The 20,539-nt window shown below is 44.1% G+C and overlaps 3 protein-coding genes and 1 long non-coding RNA gene across 8 annotated transcripts in view; 2 read left to right on the plus strand and 2 right to left on the minus strand.

The window, feature by feature from the left end:
* Window positions 1-3,941, plus strand: part of LOC128753679 (collagen alpha-1(XVIII) chain-like) — a 33,841-nt gene extending 29,900 nt beyond the window's left edge. For all 4 annotated transcript variants that reach the window (XM_053855643.1, XM_053855617.1, XM_053855626.1 and 1 more), the window contains 7 exons: window positions 38-102; window positions 428-556; window positions 624-656; window positions 732-1,148; window positions 1,221-1,418; window positions 1,490-1,599; window positions 1,789-3,941. In XM_053855643.1, coding sequence (XP_053711618.1) covers window positions 38-102; window positions 428-556; window positions 624-656; window positions 732-1,148; window positions 1,221-1,418; window positions 1,490-1,599; window positions 1,789-2,002 — 1,166 coding nt within the window. In that variant the 3' untranslated portion in view covers window positions 2,003-3,941. The remainder of the gene's footprint in view (window positions 1-37; window positions 103-427; window positions 557-623; window positions 657-731; window positions 1,149-1,220; window positions 1,419-1,489; window positions 1,600-1,788) is intronic.
* Window positions 3,529-5,449, minus strand: LOC128753707 (uncharacterized). The gene is made up of 3 exons (XR_008413871.1): window positions 5,342-5,449; window positions 4,972-5,253; window positions 3,529-4,157 (listed from the first exon to the last, which is right to left on the minus strand). It is a non-coding gene; the product is annotated as an uncharacterized LOC128753707 (long non-coding RNA).
* LOC128753675 (NACHT, LRR and PYD domains-containing protein 3-like) lies at window positions 5,094-17,095 on the plus strand. The gene is made up of 17 exons (XM_053855603.1): window positions 5,094-5,273; window positions 5,398-5,511; window positions 6,409-6,519; window positions 8,492-8,587; window positions 8,692-8,749; window positions 8,833-9,028; window positions 9,122-10,904; window positions 11,661-11,828; window positions 11,903-12,076; window positions 12,141-12,308; window positions 12,392-12,565; window positions 12,635-12,808; window positions 12,874-13,047; window positions 14,307-14,474; window positions 14,760-14,936; window positions 15,003-15,049; window positions 15,459-17,095. Exons 1-17 carry the CDS (start codon window positions 5,197-5,199, stop codon window positions 15,992-15,994), a joined length of 4,395 nt encoding a protein of 1,464 aa, XP_053711578.1. The 5' UTR covers window positions 5,094-5,196; the 3' UTR covers window positions 15,995-17,095.
* Window positions 16,664-19,943, minus strand: LOC128753697 (PI-PLC X domain-containing protein 1-like). 2 transcript variants are annotated; one of them, XM_053855667.1, is made up of 7 exons: window positions 19,772-19,943; window positions 19,560-19,696; window positions 19,314-19,436; window positions 19,090-19,245; window positions 18,184-18,296; window positions 18,057-18,124; window positions 16,664-17,989 (listed from the first exon to the last, which is right to left on the minus strand). In XM_053855667.1, the coding sequence occupies exons 1-7, from the start codon at window positions 19,872-19,874 to the stop codon at window positions 17,655-17,657; spliced, it is 1,035 nt and encodes a 344-aa protein (XP_053711642.1). In that variant the 5' UTR covers window positions 19,875-19,943; the 3' UTR covers window positions 16,664-17,654. The 2 variants fall into 2 exon arrangements, with proteins under 2 accessions (XP_053711642.1, XP_053711633.1); XM_053855658.1 differs by having other exon boundaries at window positions 18,057-18,136.
* Between the last annotated feature and the right edge of the window lie 596 nt (window positions 19,944-20,539).

Consider the following 20,539-nt stretch of genomic DNA (forward strand, 5'->3'; position numbering starts at 1 on the left):
TCTCATTGGAGCTCATGTTTTTGTGTTCCAATGATAGCTATCAATATTCCTGGACCACCGGGTCCACCTGGGGTTCCAGGTCTGCCTGGACTGTCCTCTGGGGTGAGAATTCTTTCATGGGATACTGTTAATGTATGTAGTGTAATGTATTCATTTATGATGCGGCCATAGAATATGGAAGCTGTTTGCAATGAGTCCACAAAAAGACATCTTTACAAAAGCTTGAAGATGAAGCCACCCAAGGAAACAAGCTGAAGCTGCCTGTGTGCTATGAAAAAAACTCAATGTTGTCCTCCTTTGTCTACAGTTGAAAGTACCTTGAAATACTTCCAGTCAAGAGGAGTTGTGTTGAACGTGAAATATTATACAAATACAGTAGCTTTTGTTTCTTGGCAAAAACATAATGGATAAAATCGGTCGTGTCCAGGTGACAGTGCTGCGCTCCTACAACACCATGACTGCCACTGCCAGACGGCAACCCGAGGGCTCGCTGGTCTACATACTGGACCAGACCGATCTCTACCTCCGCGTCCGAGATGGCGTCCGCCAAGTTCAGGTGGCACAGTGCGCACATTTTTGGAACGTTGTTTTCTGCTCATTAAAAGTGATGTCTTGTCTTCCAGCTCGGAGGCTACATAGCTTTGCCCGCAGAGGACGTGAGTGCCATTTCCAAAAGTCTCTTCTTCATCATTTTGAAAGTACTGAAGTTTTCGCGCCGCTTTAATCCGCAGGGTAACGAGGTGTTAGCGGCGGAGCCCCCTCCAGTCGTCCCGTATTCGCCGGACCACCACTCCAACACTGGCAGCTCCTACCACAACACACACAGGCAGCCGCAGAGCCCCGTCCATCCCACGGCTGTGTATGCTTCTACACCAGACAGGTCTCCTCAATACCCTCCGCAGCCTCCACACCCAAACTACCCAGACCCCAGGTACCAGCCTGACACTCGCTATCAGCCGGACCCACGCTACCCACCACCCACGGACCCCAGGTTTCCCAGTTACACTGACCGCCTGAACTATCCAGACAGTCGGTATCCCACTCACTCAGCTCAAGAGCGGCCAGATGGTCGCTTTGCTGTAACTCCACGACGCCCTCCGGTTTCTGTACCCCAGACTCCCCCCCACCATCACACATCCGGTCCAGGGGTACGATAATCAAACTTCTGGAGTGTAGTATTTACGCTACCACTTGGTGACACAGTATTTGTCTCCCTCCAGCTTCACCTGATCGCCCTGAACGGGCCTCAGACTGGATCCATCCGCGGCATCCGAGGAGCTGACTTCCTGTGCTTCACTCAGGCTCAGGCTCTCGGGATGAAAGGAACATTCAGAGCTTTCTTGTCCTCAAAGCTTCAGGACCTCCACAGCGTCGTTCGCAAGTCAGACCGAGACACTATCCCGATCGTCAACCTGAAGGTGCTCAAGCGTTTTCTCCCTGCTGGTTATTTAGAGTCTGCTAACGTCGATAAATATTGCGCATCCCTCAGGACGAGGTTCTGTTCGACAACTGGGAAGCCATCTTCAGCGACGGACGGATGAAAGACAACGTCCCCCTTTACTCTTTCGATGGCAAAGACGTGCTGAGAGACGACGCCTGGTGAGCCTCCAAAAAATGTCACCTTCTGGTTTTGAATAGCAGTTTCACTTTTTCTGTAAAATCAAACTTTTGCATGCAAAATATAGTCAGTGAAGAATCCCACGGAAACATCTCCTGAGTCATTTCATCCTGAGGTCCCCCTCTGTTGTGATGATAAATGGTCAGTAAAACTGTCCTCAATCTCACCAGGCCAGAGAAGATGATGTGGCATGGCTCCACCAGCAGTGGGCAGAGGCAGGTGGACAGTTACTGCGAGACGTGGCGCGTGGGCGACCAGGCGCTGACCGGCATGGCATCCTCCCTGCAGAGCGGCAGTCTGCTCCAGCAGAGCTCCAGCAGCTGCTCCAGCTCTTACGTGGTGCTGTGCATCGAGAACAGCTACATCGGCCATGCCAAGAGATAAACACACACTGATCCTGACACACGCACTCACACATGGTATTATATATCTGCACTGCATGTGGTGCTTGTAAATAAATGTTTTGATATTCAGTTAATGCTCTCCTGCCGTACAGACATGGTGCTATCCAGTATTGTTCCCGCCCATTGCTGCTGCTGACATGTAAGCAACACTGATGGAGGAAGTGGAGTGTTCACAAACAAACAGAATATATCACAGCTATATATAAACGTGTTCATTAAGCAATTCACTGCATTCATTCTGGCTGACAAGCTGCTACCAAACTCCATCTGTTTTTTGAGAGGCACACTTCCATAATGTGTCATAACAGAACCGCTCATGATGCGCTCCACTCATCTCAGATGTGAGAAGTCGGAGCTGGGAGTGACGTCACGGCTGAGTTCAGCTTGTTCCAGTTAACCATCCACGAGAGCCATTCTCCCGTGCGCTTGTCCCCATGCCATTCTTGATAAATATGCTCTCAGTTTGTGACTGGGACAGAAATTCTTCTGCGTTTTTCATTGCTTCCAAATTTCTACTCTTCCTGTTTTACTTTTGGGGAAGTCATTGCGTACTTGGGTTGCGGGAATTCTACTTGGGGGAGTGGGAGGGCCGTAACTGTTAGGCGGCAAGTTCAGAGCCCAACTGGAATTCACCCTTATAACAATTGAAGTTCTAAAAGATAAATATCTAGAGCAGAAATTCTGAGCCTATTTATACTGAACTTTGAATTATATTTCAGAAATGTCATTGAAACTGCAGTTTTTATTTTGGCAACTCATGTGACTGCTTTTATTCATGAGACATTTCAATGCGGCGTAAATTAAAAAATAAAACTATTTGAAAACAGTGTTAAATATTTTCCCTTCAACTTGGGCTTTGAGTGAGTCAGCAAATTATGTCATTCAGGCCCACTGACTTTGCTGTGTCACTCTAGTGGCCTGTGTCATTCTGTCATAGAAAATTTCTACTGTTCATTGTGAACAAAAAGACTCAAGACTCGAGACTCAATTGCATTGATACCTGACCCTTTTTTAAAAATGAGATGACACTTCTGAGGAGTGGCCTGTTGTTTATCATCTGTAAACCATGGTGTCATTCTTTTGATGATGTCTGTGACATTTCAAATTTGTCCAAATATCTAAAAGATTGGACGGAACCAAATTGTTTCTCACAGTCAGGGACGGTACATAACCACAGCTTCAGCAGTGTTTCAGAAAGTATGATCAGGATAAGAAGCCCTCTGTGCTTCGGAAGGTGAAACTTCAAAGGTGACAGGAAGTCAGCTCTAGAACATTTATGCAGGAAGATTAAAATCCAAGAATTAAGAGACTTTATTGCTTTTGTTTTGTACATCATTCCCATCATCATGAAAAGCTCTCTACACTCCACCTAAACTGGAAAAACCAACATCACTAAATTCCACATTCAATTTTATGATATTATTTCCTGGTCTGATCATGCGAATTTAGTATTTCAAATGGTGAGCGGCACTTCAGAGAATAAATATTTTTACATTAACACTTGTTATTTGTATAATCCAAAGCACTTAGGGGTCTCATTTGAGATTACATTTCAAAATTGTTTTTGGACGACAAGTTATTTATTTTTTTTACTGCTTTTTCTACTCAGCTGATGATGTAAAACCACACTATCCACACAACAAGTAGGGTCAAGGTTCCTTTATATATTCATTCATTTTGACAACATATTAACAACGCACATGAGAGAAACATATGTACAGAAATGAAAATGATAGTGAAAATGTTTTTCAACTGCATTGTTTTCATGGGTGGTGAATGCGTTTTAGCCGCAAGCAAGTCATGATGATGATGATGATATTACAAACTGACGCAGGTGTGGGCCATGTTGTGACCTGTATCTTAACACTCTGTAATTTGCCACTTTCATCGTGTAAACATTTGAATAAACCTGTTTGGAAACTGTGATTGTGAGCTGGCAGGCCTCATCTGTATACGATTGTTTATCGGGTTAAAATACATGTTGCAAGTCTTGGAAGAATCCAGGCAGAAAGGGAGTCAGGCAGTCTGCTCCGTGGACGTCCGGTCAGACCTTAAAGTAGGACTGGCTTCAGGTGGTGGGTGGGGCACAGGTTTCATGAAGGAGCAGCACAGAGGAGCGGCTGCACACCTTTGTACTAGAAAGTGCAGGGAGGAATTGTGAGCTGGACTCATGCATCAGAGAGACCACAGACAGGTGGGTTGACCGAATACATCGACTGACACTTCTCACACAAGTGTTTTTTTCTTAGCTTGAATCTCCAAACTTTCATACGCTAATCTGTTATGCGTTTTGTGTGTGGTTGTTTTCTCCTCTTTTAGATCACTTTGATGTTATATTAGCCTCTGACAGCGAGGTACAGTACATACATCATATTGAAATGTACAGAAATGTGTGAAATACATTCTTAAATATAAATATAATTTAAGATTCTATAAGTCTGAGTTGTCAAATGTATAGCGTGTGATCTAACAGCATGAGTCACGGGAGCATGTCGAAGAGATTAGTTCAACTGTTAGACTTTCATAGCTACATTCTCCTGCTCTTAGTCTCCACTCCTTGTTGAGGAGGCGTGGTCGCCTTGTTTATTTTCCCTATTTCTATGTTTGTTTTTTCGTCAGCTATCAAATCTCACATCCTTATAGTGTGGATTCACCTTAAAATACATTTTTAAATGTATGTATTGAACAAGTCACATCGAGATATAGAAGCTTTCAAATGTATGTTTATTTCAATCTCCTCTGCACATTGCAAATGCCTTATATGACACATTATTTGACATATGAATGAGCAGCAGCATCTTACATCATACAGAGATTGAAATGAATCATTTTTGTTTTTTGTGCAACCAAATGTCCAACAATTTCATTTCATATAGTCTGATATAGACTGCTATGTTTGTTTGCACCAGTTTTTAAAATGAAAGAACAAATAAGTTGAATGCAACTTACATTTGTCTCAGAGACTGTGGAGATCTTCGGTGGCAAAAGAAACGAACTTTGTTTTCATTTTCACTCGTTGAGAAAGCACAGTGGGCGAACACGCTCCAGGACTACTTCCGGTGTTATTTCCTCTTCTGTTGCACGAGCTCATCCCGGCCTGAGATACGAGCGGGGTCGTTGTTCCAAATTTTTCTCACTTTCAGTGACTGTGGTGGAGCCGAGGGAAAAGCTGGAATGGATCCGTCAACTGGAACGAATGACAAAGTGCTGTCTTCTTCCACTTCGCTTTCACTGGAAGAAGATGTTCACAGGTGAGGAGACACACGTCTGCGGTCCAGGACAGTTTTCATGCCATAAACTCATAAGTAAAAATATTCACCGCAGTTGTTGTAATATGTAGTTTCCTGTCCTGTGACTGTGTGTTTGCTGCTCCAGCCCTCCTGTCCCGGAGAGACCAGTCTCTCTGCCGCTGAGCTGCATTTCCATGGCGAGTGACGAGTCGATGAAGCAACCCATTCTCTTTAAAGGACAAAGATCGTCTGAGACTGAGTGAGGTTTTTTTCATTATTCATTTTTATTTTAAGTTGCCTAAAATAGTTTTTTTCCTGTTTAAAAAACGACTCAACAGTGCAAGAATCCAGTCCAGGTCTCTAATAGTATAGTTCATGACTTTTTGTTGGCACAGATAAATGGATTAAAAACAGTGTTTAAACCCATTGAAGTTGTTCTGTAATCCTGAACCAGTGCATGATAAAAAAAATGTCGGTTGGTATGTGTTAAGAATTATTTGTAAACATACATCAGTGGAAGAAAAGTTCCTCCACAGCTGCTGATACTTGTATCAAACTGAACATGTGCATTTACTTTGCTAATCCTCAATATAACGTCTTTATTTTTAGGCCTCAATTTTCTTATCCCATCTATAATTGTTGTTTTAAATTTGAATTTCTACAAACAACGGGCATTTTTTCAGTATTTCCTGGCTCTCAAAATAAAATATAGCTTTGTGTTTTGTAAAGAGTTTTGTCAACTACATATTCTCCACTTAAAAGTCTTTGAACAAAAATGTTACAAAAAAAAAAAAGTAATGCATAAAATGTCACGGCGTAAGTACACTTCTTCCTATTTTATGATCTAAAAAAACAACCATTTACATTGAATATGATTGTTTTTCTTCACGTTGACAGGTGCTCACATTTGTCACAATATATAATGTGACCCCTTAGAAAATTGAACTGCTCACCCCTGTTCTTGACAGAGGTCGAAATCCTGAGCTACTTGACATGATGATGCTTTCCTGACTGCAAGTCCACTCGACTACACTGAGCTTTATCACAACAAGTGCTTGTTCTTTATTTTAGTGAGAATTTTGAGGTTCATCTATTGCAACTGATCACGTCATGTGAATTATTGAATTGTTTTTTTGTTGTTGTTTTTGTTTGGTAGTCATGTGCAGCAGACGCTGGCCTCACCTCAGCTGACCTGCATTTCCCTGAAGAGCATGCAGTCCATGCATCAACCCATCCTGTTTAAGGGACACCAACCTTCAGAGTCAGAGTAAGCGCTCTTGTCCGAAGTAGCCCTCTAAAAGTGGCAGCAGTTGTCCAACTCAACGGTACCAACTCAAACTGTTAAGCGGTGTTGTTCGCCGATTTATTCCAGGCCTGTGGTAGGTGTTTACATTAAAATGGTTTACTCAGTCACTTGACGCTAGTGATGGATAGTTGAGGTTTCACGACACAGTGTCCTGATTTACACAGACCACCAGATGGCACTGTCTGCTGTAAAAGGTTTGGACTTCAACAGCAATGAAACTTTGTAATCCAAGAGCGCCATGTAGTGTGACCTGTGAAAATTTGGACACTGTTTCATCAACCCTGCACTAGTCTTTCATGATGCAGCATCTACCTGACACTTATCTTGGTGCACCAGCGAGAGACGTTTGTTTCTTTCTGAAAACAGTCTGACGTCACACTTACTGAAATTGATCTTCCTTTTCCAAGTTCAAAAGTGTGAGTTTGGGCTGTTCCTAAACTAGTTGTGTTTCCTGAGGAACTCCAGATCAGCAGAAATCTTTGCCAAGAGGAGACTCTCAAAAAAACGTCCATCTGAAACAAGATCCAGCTTAAAATATGTGTTAAGTAGATTTAAAATCTATTTTTTTGGGAATGAAATAACCTACATAGTGTTGCATTTGACACATACACTGTGTCCTAAAGTATGGTATAGTCTGTAGTTGTTGTTTTAGAGGCTTTAAACAATGTGATGTTTAGTTGTTTTGTAGAGCCTGTTTAGACTGTTTGGGCTCTCAGGGGCCCATTTAGATGACACTGCAGTTTGCACTGGAAAATCTACAAGATATCAACAAGAGTAAAACACAAGTCTCATCCACCTTCTTGACCAATTACAAGACACCTCTCTCCCACCTCTCTTGACCTGAACTGCAAAGGGTTTCCAGTGACATTTATTTATTTACTCCTTGCATACTTTTCTCTGAATATATACATTAATATTAACAAGTCCATCCATACAAAAAGGTTTGACCAAATTCATAGCCAATCATTATGACCTAGTTACTTTGAGATTTTCATTCTCAAATTGTCAAATGTCCTCACAAAGGACCGACTTGTCCTCACAAGTCGGTGTGTTTCCAAGAATTCCTTTAGCAACTGTTTCTTATTGTGCTGTATTGTATTATGCTGTATGCTTGTGTTATATATAAACTGAGGAGGTATACTTGAAATTTACTTTTGAAACACTACATTTGAAATACTTAAAAGTAGCACACCGAAGTATATTTATGCTGAAGTATATGTAATAGAATTAACTTCAAGTATACCACTTTTTTCTTAGCGATTTCGACTGTACCACTGAGGTGATCCAGAAGCAAACTGTGCAAAGGATCATGGGAGTGGGTGAATGGGGCTATAAAACAGACATTTGCTATTATATTGTTTTGTTCCTGTTTGACGGTTGCCGATTCGTGCTTTCGTTGAATTGTTTGTCACTGAGTGTAACCATCTGATAGGTGACAGTGAAATGTAGGCAGTAGTCGGATGATGCTCATCTCCTATTGTATTAGGGAGGTAAACGTGGTTATCAATTTTACTGACTTTTCGCTTATAAATAATGTTAACTTTAAATATACGTTGTATAATTAAAATGTGGATGAGAAGTATATACCTAGTACACTAGTGGTATACTTCTTATATAGTAACTGAATTCTTGTTTGTATACTTTATAGTGTATTACAAGTATATGGTCTGGACTATACTTGTATACTCTACACTAGTTTTTGCTAAGGGTTACACAAACACACATAGAGACACACACAACCACACGGTTGGTAGGTAGGAACATGCAGAGGGTGACAAGGAATCATTATTTTGAGAGTGAGTGGCTTTATTGAACACAAGATGTTTGCCAGTCAACTATTAACCAAGCTGCAGTGGACTATAAAGTGTCTGTTGTTTCCACTCCATCTTGTCCTGAATGTTTATACTGACACACTGCCGCTGTGTCTCTACAGGCAGGTCAGTCAACCAGTCAGTGTGATATCCCTCACGAGCACCGAGTCGATTCTTCAGCCCATTCACTTTGATGGGGGTCAGGATGCTGCGGCAGAGTGGGTCATTAGTTTAACCCTTGTTTGATATAATAAGTTTATGCCCCAGATGATAGGGCTTTTATAGGTGCATGGTGAGTCTGAGTGGAATCTTATCTCCACAGAATGACAGCAGAGGATGATGAATATAACCTGCTTCCAGGTGTGGACTCAGAATTCAAGGTAAATGGATTTGTTCACACATTGTCCATTTTAAACATCCAACATATTCTATGAAACTGACGCTATACATAACTGTTTTCTAGCTCCTGGAGGAGACTCTTGTTGCTTATGTAAGAGCAGAGCTGTGGAGGATGAGGAGGAATTTGGGAAGCCCAGATGGAGAGGAGGTAGAAGAAGATGACAAGGACGTCAAGATCCTCAGAGAATCCTTCTCAAAAATCGTCCAGCACTTCTTGCAACAGAGACAGCAGCAGCGTCTGGCTGACTATTTACAGAGCAGTAAGCTTCATTTCCGCTCAAGGCTTGCATGGCTCAGGGGTAGTGAATGATCAAGAGACATTCAAGCAACACTTGTGTTTCCTGTCATTGCAGAGTCTCCCTCCGTGTGCCAAAGAAAGATCAGGTGTCGTCTCAAGCAGAAATTCCAAAGCTATTACGAAGGGACGTCACTATCTGGGACTCCGAAACCGTTAAATGAGATCTACACAGAGCTCTACGTCACAGAGGGCGAGACCTCTGAGGTCAACTGCGAGCACGAGGTCAGATGGATTGAAGCGACGACTAGAAAGCCAGGACTGCCGGAAGTCACGATCAAATGTCGAGACGTCTTTAAGCCTCCTGACAGAGAGAGCCGGGTCCGGACGGTGATGACTAAAGGAGTGGCTGGTATTGGGAAGACCATGCTGACTCAGAAGTTCACTCTGGACTGGACAGACGGGAATACCAACCCGGACTTCCACTTCACCTTCCCCTTCACATTCCGAGAGCTGAACCTCCTCAGTGGGAAACAGCTAAGCCTGGTGGATCTGGTTCACTGTTTTTTCCTGGAAACGAAAGAGGCTAAGATCAAGGAGTTCGATCACCTCCAAGTTCTGTTCATACTTGATGGGCTGGATGAAAGTCGGCTTCCTCTGGACTTTGTCAATAATGAAATCTTGACAAATATCATGGTGCCAGCGTCCATGGATGTCCTACTGACCAACCTCATCAGTGGAAAACTGCTTCCCTCTGCTCGACTGTGGATCACCACGCGACCCGCTGCAGCCCATCAGATCCCGCCTGAGTATGTGGACAGGATGACCGAGGTGAGGGGCTTCACGGACGAGCAGAAGCAGGAATACTTCAGGAAGAGGTTCACCGGCGATGCCGACGTCATCATCTCCCACATCAAAACATCTCGGAGTCTCCACATCATGTGCCACATTCCGATCTTCTGCTGGATCGCTGCGACAGTTCTGGAGGACGTCTTGAAAACAAGTGCTGAAAAGGAGCTACCCAAGACTCTTACTGAAATGTATGTCCACCTGCTGTTGGTCCAAGCGAAACTCTGGAATGTCAGATACCATCGAGGGTTCCAGGTGGATCCCCACTGGAATCCAGGCAGCAGAGAGATGGTCCTGTCTCTGGGCAAGCTCGCGTTCCAGCACCTGCAGAAGGGCAACCTGATCTTCTATGAAACAGACCTGACGGAGTGTGGCATCGACGTCACGGCGGCCACGGTGTACTCCGGCGTGTTCACGCAGATCTTTAAAGAAGAGCGAGGCCTGCACAAGGAAAAGGTCTTCTGCTTCGTTCATCTGAGCATTCAGGAGTTTTTGGCTGCTCTTTACATCTTCCTGAATTTCATCAACTCCGGTGAGAACCTGATAACCCAGACGAAACCCTGGTGGAAGATGCTGACAGACACATCAAAGATCTCTTATCTCTATCAGAGTTCTATAAAACTGGCTATGAAGAGTAAAACCGGCCACCTAGATCTGTTCATTCGCTTCCTCCTGGGACTTTCACTTCCAACCAACCAGACCCTACTGCGCGGCCTGATAACACAAACTGGTAGGCGCCCTCAGGACACCCAGGAAACCATCCTGTACATCAAGAGCGTGATCCGTGAGAATCTCTCGCCGGAGCGGAGCATCAACCTCTTCCACTGTCTGAACGAGCTGAATGATCGCTCCCTTGTGGAGGAGATCCAGCAGTACTTGAGTTCAGGAAGGCTCATCACCGACAAACTTTCCCCTGCTCAGTGGTCAGCGCTGGTCTTCATCCTGCTCTCTTCAGAAACAGAGCTGGATGTCTTTCACCTGAAGAAGTACTCCGCCTCTGATGAGGGTCTGCTGAGGCTGCTGCCCGTGGTCAAGGCCTCCAACAAGTCTGTGTAAGTGGAGCGGAGGAGCAGTCTCTGCTTAACTTAGTGAGACAGGATTAGGTGGTAGTGAGTAAATGACTTGTGATGGGGAGTGAAACTGACTGAGCGAACCTTCCGTCGTCTTACAGTATGGGGGCCACAAGCAAGGATCTAGGGCGGAAAAACCCCTAAAAGACACATCATAATAACATGTCAGGAAGAAATCCGCTGCATGCGGATCTAAATTTTGTCAATGCACTTTACTCCTCATTATTGCCGTCAATATAGTAAAAGTTTCTGCTTCTTGATGGGCTGCATTCTGCTCTCTGTCCCCAGTTCAAGTCAACTCCCCACACACAAAAACAAACTTTTGTCTGTAAATATTGAACACGTGTAACATTTACGATTGTTTTGTTTAGGACAACGTTAACACGCCCCAGACATGAGGATTCTCCAGAAGGATAACCTAAGAGTTGAGACAATAAGGTCAGGTGTTTACGTGCAGGGACAAACTCAGGACAAAAACATTTCCATTATGAATGTGGCCCTCTTAACTAAAAAAAAAATCTATCTGAATTCTCCATTGCATGGTCTGATACCAATTAATAAAATCTCAGAATCAATGTTTCAATTGAAAGTTTGAGGGTTCTTCAACAATCTATGGTGTTTGTTCTCTGTGAATCTCTACCATGTGTAAGCAAAGTATTGAAATTGAATTGAATGGCCAGTCGTTTTTACACATCTGATTCAATTCTCTGGTCGACCACTAACACCTGTGTCCCTCAGGCTCAGTGGCTGTAACTTGTCAGAAAAATGCTGTGAAGGCTTGGCGTCGGTTTTAAGTTCTCCAAGTCTTCGAGAATTCGACCTGGGAACAAATGATTTGCGGGACTCTGGAGTGAAGCTGCTTTGTGACGGCCTGCGGACTCCACAGTGCAGAGTGGAACGCCTGAGGTTGGCTGCTGGTCACGAGTGCTCATGAGTGACTCAGCCTTGTGATAGTGAGTGACATCTTTTTTTCCCACCAGTCTAAACCAGAACAATCTGACGGAGAAATGCTGTCGGGATTTGTCGTCGGTCCTGGGCTTCAAACACTCCACCCTGAGGGAGCTGGACCTCAGCTATAATGACCTTCAGGATTCGGGGCTACAGCTGCTCTCTGCTGGTTTAACTCGTGGGCAGTGTCCTCTCCAGACACTCAGGTGAAGATCGGTGAAGACAATTGCTGCGCTCACAATATATGCATTGAACCACAACTCTCTTTAGGCTGTGTGGCTGTAATCTGACAGGGAGCTGTCTAGTGCCCCTCGCTGAAGTTCTTTGCTCCGAGTCGTCTTCGCTGACTGAGCTGGACCTGAGCGACAACAATCTTCAGGGGGCAGGAGTGAATCTCTTGTCGTCAGCAGTGGAGCAAGGCAGACTGAGGAAAATGAGGTCGGTTCTGAACTTGAAAGCTTTCATGGATAATCAATCAGAAGGAAAACATTTGTGTAATGACATCATTTCATTCGTTTCAGTTTACGCCGCACTGGCTTATCTGACAAAAGCTGCCAGGGGTTTTCCCCAGTCACAAGTCAAAGGTTGCCGGCTTTGAGTGAATTAGATCTGAGCGACAACAACCTGCAGGATGCTGGAGTGAGCCGTCTCTTTGCTGGACCAGGAGAGTTCTACTCTCAACTCCAAAGTCTGAGGTCAGAGAAGACTTCAAATATTGAAGCGCGAAATTCCCCCCCCCTTAAAATCGGCAATTCCCCCGACAGGTTGAACCAGACCAGTCTCTCTGACAGATTTTGTGCCGAGTTCTCGTCAGTTTTCAGCTCGCGGATGCTCAAACTGACGGAACTGGATCTCGGCAACAATGACCTTGGGGACTCAGGGGTCGGGCAACTGTGCGCCGGACTGGCTGATCCAAACTGCACGGTGGAGAGTCTGGGGTCTGTTGTGTCTGTCATTTCTAGATTTGTGGTCGCCAGCATTACTAACCGACACCTTCTCGCAGACTGTGTGGCTGTCGACTGTCGGACAAAAGCTGTGCAGCTTTGGCGTCCGTCCTTAAGCAGCACGGTTGCAGACTGAGATCCATGGATTTGAGTAACAATCCGCTTTTAGATGCCGGGGTGAAGCTTCTCACAGCCGGGCTACGCAGCACCACCTGCTGTTTGGAATCTCTCAGGTGAGTTGGTACGTGAGATCAAGTTTAGAAGTAGGATTTTGTCTTTATCTGACCCTTTATATTAGACTGTAATAATCTGTTACATGTTTACAATGACACATCTGTCTTCATGTTTAATATAGTTTAGGGTTGTACTGATGCTTAGCCATTACTTAGCAGAAATGAGGGAACTTCTTCAGATCAACAGTCCTCACTTGAATAGCTAAACTTTGCCTGAAACTAGTCGATTTCATTCTGTATATCTGGGGATGGTTCTCTTACAGCCTGTTGGCTCAGCTCTGACTGAAGATGCCCAACTCCCTCTCATGCTGCAGCCTTCCTAACTCATGAATCAGACATTGAGATCGCGAAACTCCTCAACTTAGGGACGGATATAAATAAAAAAAAACAAACTTGGACAGGGCGTTTGAAACCTCGCCTACTGAGTACCAGGGTCCTTGACTTAGACAAGCTGATCCTCATCCTCGACGGTAGTGTGTTTGGTTGGATGAAGCCAACAGCACTGCCTCACTGGAGGTTGGTCTGAATTATTGGCATTGTTTGGGTTGTTTATCTAAAAATAAATCAATCAATTAGTTGCTTTTAAAAAAAATAAAGTTTTCCTTGACCAAGGTATTCGCCGCTTAAACTTATTAGTTACACTACTTTCAGATACATCCACAATGTAACTACTGTATAATCACATCTCACATCTTCCTATGATGTAAGCAATATTACACACATCATCACATGCATCAGCTCAACTCCATTTTGGAAGAGAATAAATAGCCATTTTTGTTTGTAGCGGTGGAGAGCTGTAAAAGTTTGCACTTTTACAATCGGGTTATTTTCCTTAGTACGTGTAAATGTCCGCTGTACTCTGTGTTTTTTTTTTTTTTTTAAAGACAAAGTCCAGCTGCTGCAGCTCCATTGTTGTCACATAGCAATGTAAAAGTACTTTGCTGCTATTAGTTTGGTCATTTTTGGTAAGATAGTTGTACTTTCACTTCAGTATGATTTATCCACGTAAGCGACAAAACAGCATATGATGCCATGAAACACCACAATCCTCCTGTGAATGGAGAGATGCTCCACTGCTCCATGAGCAGGATGAACTTGTGCACCATATAAGTATAGAGGAAGTAGGAACAATGAGACATGCTTTGGTTAATGTAGTTAAATGGAGCAGTATGAAAGCAGGGCAGTGAGTTAAGCTAATTTCTGATTTACTGGTTTACTCTGCCAAAAAAACCTAAATAGCCTCTTGTCCTCCACTCTAGGTTAAATTACTCTCAAATGACTGCCAGTTCCTGCCAGGAGTTGTCAGCTGTTCTGAGCTCTTGCACCCTGGAGCACCTGGACCTCAGTAACAACGACCTGCAGGACAGTGGGGTGAAGACACTCGCTGCTGCGCTCCACAGTCCAAACTGTCGACTTGGCTCTCTCAGGTCAGCAAGTCAGTCATGACGTTCGTGTGAAGCAAATCAATCTATGTTTAAGGCTTTAGTTCTGAATGTGAAACCAAAACCAAGACCAAAAAATAGAACATTCTGACTGGTTTTAACTTGGCAAAAACGTTTGGTTCAACTGTCTTTACAGCTTGATCAGTAACAAGTTGCTGAACTTCTGTGGCCTTGAATCTGAGGAACATAGTCATTGTTTTGCGCTCATTCGTCATAAGTTGTTCTCAAGAGAGACACATAACCTTCAGGAGTGTCCCACCATCTCCACAGGTTATCAGGATGCCTGGTCTCAGAGTCCGGTTGGGAAGCTCTGACCTCGGCTGTGAAAGCTCAACCGTCTCATTTGAGAGCGCTGGACTTGAGCTACAATCACCCTGGAGGAGATGAGAACCTGACCGTGCTCTCTGCTGGACTCAAGGACCCTCAGTGGAAGCTGCACTCTCTGAGGTACAGTGGGACTCGTACAGTCACAGCAGGAAGTGACTGCTGGCTGAGCTTGTTTTTGCCTTGTAGGACGGACAATTGCAGTAGGCTTCTATTGAAATCTGGACTTCAAAAATGTGAGTGTCACAGATGTGTTCTTCAAAGAGTCTCCTAATTCTGCATTTAAATACCCGCAAACGTGTTCTCAGAAGTCCTTTATTGTTGGTGGAAGGGAAACCAGAAGAGGTCTGTCATCTATCGCTTATTAGTGCCACGAGTTTTCCTTTAAAAAAAACCCCGCATGAAATCTGATTTATCTTATTAGTGTATTTCTTGGACAAATAGTTTTTGTCTGTTTCATGTAACTTTCCTCTATCAAAATGGAACTGCAATCTTAATTCAGTTTAATAACTAATACAGTTTGCTGACCCCAGAAGTCACTCACGTCATGGAAATAATGACAGCAGTCAGCCACTTGAATAACATGTTTTTTTTTCTTAATTGACTTTCTTCATTTTGTTTTCATTTTCTTTTGAAATCCATCAGATAGCTGTGAGATCACCCTCGACCCCAACACCACGCACAAAAATGTGGTCCTGTCTGAGAACAACACGCGGGTGACCCTCGCGTTCGATAAGCAGCCGTACCCGGATCATCCGGACCGGTTCGACTGGTGCTACCAGGTTTTGGGCACCGCTGATCTCAGCAGTCGCTGCTACTGGGAGGTGGACTGGGACGCCGGGGTCGACATTGGGGTCACATATAGAGGCCTCAGACGGAGAGGGGCTCGTGATGGGAGCAGGCTTGGCTGGAATGACAAGTCCTGGAGTCTGGAGTTCACCAACGATGGCTATTACGCCTGGCACAGTAACATCAGAACTGAGATCCAGGCGGCCCCCAGCAGGGGCTCCAGGAGAGTGGGCGTGTACCTGGACTGGGAGGCCGGCATCCTCTCCTACTACAGTGTTTCAGCTGAGACACTGGTCCACCTGTACACCTTCACCTGCACATTCACAGAACCCCTCTTACCTGGGTTTGGATTTTTATCTCTGGATTCTTATGTGTCGCTTGTACCTGGGTAACTACTGCCTCACCTGGGCAGTAATGATAGTGTGAGCATGGTAGACTTGTTCTATGGATCAGTGCAGTCCAGAAATATGTTTTTTGTGTCACTAAACTGTGTTTACTCGATTGCATCCCGGTACATTGCTTTAGACTAGTGACAGATCACCAGCTTGCCTCAGTAAATTAGGAAATTGAATTATGTGATGAGAAACCAGGAATTCAGAGAATTCTATTTCAATAGCTGCGTCCAATGTGCACCTGGATGTGGAGAGTAAACTGTCCAGATTCTCTGCTGCTGGATATTGTGGTCCAGGTGTTCACAAACATTTGCTGAAATTAAATGAAGCATGTTTACAAATAGGTACACAAATGTATTATTTTTAGGGGTGGGATATTCTTGATATAGTTTTCATTAATTGCCGTTGAATAGTTGCAGTGTACTGAATATTTTAAGTGCACAGAACAACAGTTCTTGTCTTTTTATCCTTGAGATTTTTAAACTATAACTTTCCACTCATTCAGTTTTGGTTACAACCTGGAACTGGAGGCTGAAAAAAATACGACTGATATTTTAAATTATTTTTTTAAGTTGGATTTTCTGCTATCTTTATTTTACATAACCAAAAACTGAAGTGTAATTTATTATTTAGCCCTGTGAGTTATTTGTGCGATAAGCGTATCTCTGGTTCATCCTGCCCGGAGCGAATGCTCATCCCAGAGTTGAGACAGTGCGAGCACATGCAGCTGGTACCGTGTGATAAAACGGTTGGGCTCTTCAGTGAAATCTTCTCCCGAATGTAATTTTCACTCACTCTGCGCTTCATTTTTCATGAATGAAAATAATATAAAATGTAACCGAAGTACCATCCTGTGGTATCCTCCATTACTGTAACAGAATAAAAGGAAAATGGAAAAAAGGCAAATGGCCAGAATTCTATCAGCGGTGCAGTGCTATAGGAAGAAAGCCAAAGTGTATATTTTTATATTGAATATTTGCACATTTCTTGTATTGTATTTCACAGCTGTGAGGCCCTTTTAAATGGAGAAACAGTTGATATGTTTGGTAAACACTATGTGTGCTTGTCATAATGTGTTACACAAAGGTGGCTACAGTAAATCAAACAAATAAATCATGCTTCTCGATAGACTGGTTGGACTTGTTGATTCAAGTGTTGACTTTTTCTATTCAGCGCAAAAGATGTCAAACATCAGGTTCAGGGTCACCTGGATGTGAACCTGGAGCTGGGATCTGTTTGCTGGCGTAGAGACACACTAGTCGGTCAGAAAAGGACACTGAGACAGACTATGGAGACGTCCTGAGGAGGGAAGGTGAGAGCAGAAGCAGCCCGTTCCTCCTCCATATGACACTCAAGCATGTTGTGCTACACTGGACTTCATGACTTTCAAACTTAAATTCACATCGCAAGTCATTTAAGACAAGGACAGACACTTGCTCTCAACTAAAATGAGAAAAAAAAATCTTCTGAATACCAACAAAAACATCAGCAACCTTTGTGACCATTTGATTGACATCTAGCCCTTTAGGCTCCACGGACCAGCAGGGATTTTGTTAGGTTGTGGGATGCTTCTTTCAATCCAGAGTTGCGTGTCCAAAGTCCTTGGATTTCCAGGTATTCTCAATGTGACGTCTCATGTGGAGTTGCTCAGAGTGAGGTTTTATTTTTCTTCTCTGTATCCAGTTCTAGTTTGTGTCTCATTCGTTTCAGATCTTGAAGGGTGAAGTCCAGGTTTGATGACGTCCCGCACATGGGTTTGGCCCAACAGCTTGTAGTTCAGCTCAATTACAAGAGAGCAAAACTGACTGATACCCACAAAGTCACAGCAAATAATATTGACGGCCCCCTTCTGCGGTCCTGCACGCTGCCCCTCCACCCAGCCCAGCAGCACAGACAGAGCACGTGCAGTCATTGACCTCATGTTTTGGAAGGGGTGGAGCAGGACGTAGGAAGCGTCTTCGGTCAGGTTCAGTCCACTGACGTAGAACTTTGGATCTGGAGATGAAAAAGTCAAAAGTTTGTCACTGAAACAAACAGGCTAGTTTGATATTAAAAACAATACCAGGCCTTTGTCTTTTCTTATCCTCCAGGAAAGCAATCACTTTTTTGGGGTCTGAGCTGTCCGCATACCTGAAATTGTATCTTCATTCAGTCGAATATTTTGTTGTAATTGATTGAAGTATGCTTACAAGTAAGGTATGTCTTTCCATAGCTTCGGGTGACGCTGCACCATCGTCTCGTTGTCGTAGGAAACTATCAACTGCTGACCTTTCTGCCGACAGCTGTGTAGTGTTGGAGTGCTCTACACACAAATACCAAACTTTATCATGAAAAGTCATGTTTTACAAAGCATGTACATATACAGTGGTACCTCGGTTTTCGAACGTCCCGGAATTCAAACGAATCGGAGTTCGAACAAAAATTTCGAGATTTTTTTTGCTTCGGATTTTGAACGAAAATCCAGAACTGAAACAGAAAAAGCCAGAAAACCGATCAGCGGACTGATCAGCTGACCCACGACGCACTTTGTTATTGTGTATAACGCAGCCTCTGTATGCAGACGTGTCCCGTTAGCTACATTTACTGACTGTTTTTTCTTCATATTGAGGTGTAAAACCTTTCCTGTCTCCACACTGGACCGTGGTAGAGTGTCACAGGGGAGGTGCTGGAGCGCTCACTCCAGGGTTTGATGTCCTGTTGTGGGCTGGAGCTGGGACAGGGATGAGGCGAGTCTGGGACAGAGCGTGACTTGGTTTATGACTTTGTCACAGCCAAACTGCACAGAAGCGCACATTCAGAGCTGGACACGCACCGGGCACCTCTTCACTTCTGGAGAGACGTCACTCACTCGGCAACCCCTCCCACATGCAGCGGCCACACACATAGAGGAACAGCCACCTGCAGCAGACACTCTACATTCACTCCTACAAAACCTTATTTTAAGGCTTGGAACGCATTATTTCTTTTTCCATTCATTGTAATGGGGAAAAATCGATTCAGATTTCAAACAAATCGCTTGTCGAACGACCGTCTGGAACGGATTGTGGTCGAGAACCGAGGCACCACTGTATATATATATATATATATGTATTTACCGTCGAGGGACAGAGTTTATGGTTAAACAGGGAGAAGATGAACTCAACAAGAAGGCCATGCTCTTGGTCTGTCAGTCCCTCAAAATGAGAGCAGCAGATGATCACTATCTCCAAAGGATGAGCGTCCAGCCAGGAGGCCAGTTCATCCAGCGCTTCCTACACACGCACACGCACGCACAAGCGTCAAGTGCTTGCAGATGCACGGACCGAGAGGGCGCGCGTACCTTGACTGTGATCAATGTGTAGATCCCATGTGCAAAAAACAACCTGCTGCCGGAAGGTTTCCTGGCGATGCGCAGATCAAAGAATCGAATGCCAAGATCACACTGATCCCTGAGCACGGATTGCTGCACGCACACACAAGCACGCGGTATCATCATTATTACTCATATCAGGGCATGTGAATTGTGTTTTGAACACAGTGCTGTACATGTACAGCTGTTATAAGCAGGTCTCAAGGCGAGCCGGACCTGCGTGGTGGACCAGCGGGACACGCACGCACGGACGCAGCCGGGACAGAGCCGCTCCGCCAGCAGCAGGCAGCGCGGCTCCGACCTCAGGACCGGCGACGACCGATCCAGACAAAAGGACATGCTGTCGTGACTTCCTGGAAACAAGCACAACATGTATATGTTTTTACGCGGTCAATTTGACGGCACACCGAGCGTCAGGATTCTTTTACCTGGTATCGCTAAGTTCCAGAGCGGCACGTCGAGCAACTCTTCCGGCAAACACGACATCCAGTCCGAATTTGTTTGGACTTTCGGTCTCAACCGCGTTTCCATAACCGAGTAACTTCGCTTCCTCAAACCATTATTTGTGGAAAAATGAGGGTTTCGACTTCCTAGTAGTGAATTGTTTAGCTTCCGGTATCTAAAATCTACTTCCTTTTTCCAAAATAAAAAACGGATTTGAAATACAGTATTTATTTGGACACGAAGCAATCTACGATGTACTAGGGGAATATTCAACAAGATACGACTATATATATATATATATATATATATATATATATATATATATATATATATATATATATATATATATATATATATATATATATATATATATATGCTGTGGCCTTGGAGAGACCAGTTCAGATATGCGTGGCTTCACCTTGCCAAGTGCTGTGGCAGAGGCTCCGCCAAACCCCTAAGACGACTCACCGAACCCCTAGGGTTTGATCGAACCCAGGCTAAGAACCACTGTTCTCGGGTGAGTTGCTACTTCAACAGGTGTCTCATCAAAATAATATATCTCTCGTCCGTCATGCTGCGCATTGTTGTAATCCTTTGCACTCAGAATTGGAATGTGGCGCTTGCAACACATGCAATATTAAGATATCTAATTTGTTGTCAGACTTGTGTGAACTTTGGCACCCTCCATATACCTTCAAAGAGAAACGGCGATGTGGTCCTTGTGAACAAAGATATCCCTGACTTTGAGAATG

This window comes from Synchiropus splendidus, chromosome 1 (assembly GCF_027744825.2).
Source record: "Synchiropus splendidus isolate RoL2022-P1 chromosome 1, RoL_Sspl_1.0, whole genome shotgun sequence".
NCBI lineage: Eukaryota > Metazoa > Chordata > Actinopteri > Syngnathiformes > Callionymidae > Synchiropus > Synchiropus splendidus.

Excerpts from the sequence above, each read along its gene's own strand:
- LOC128753675 (XM_053855603.1), top strand. The coding sequence starts at position 5,197 with ATGGATCCGTCAACTGGAACGAATGACAAAGTGCTGTCTTCTTCCACT. Across the intron at positions 11,829-11,902 it reads TGCAGAGTGGAACGCCTGAG|TCTAAACCAGAACAATCTGA; the intron begins GTTGGCTGCTGG and ends TTTTCCCACCAG. Across the intron at positions 14,937-15,002 it reads TGGAAGCTGCACTCTCTGAG|GACGGACAATTGCAGTAGGC; the intron begins GTACAGTGGGAC and ends TTTGCCTTGTAG.
- LOC128753697 (XM_053855658.1), bottom strand. The coding sequence starts at position 19,874 with ATGGAAACGCGGTTGAGACCGAAAGTCCAAACAAATTCGGACTGGATG. Across the intron at positions 19,697-19,771 it reads CTGGAACTTAGCGATACCAG|GAAGTCACGACAGCATGTCC; the intron begins GTAAAAGAATCC and ends GCTTGTTTCCAG. Across the intron at positions 17,990-18,056 it reads TAAGAAAAGACAAAGGCCTG|ATCCAAAGTTCTACGTCAGT; the intron begins GTATTGTTTTTA and ends TTTCATCTCCAG.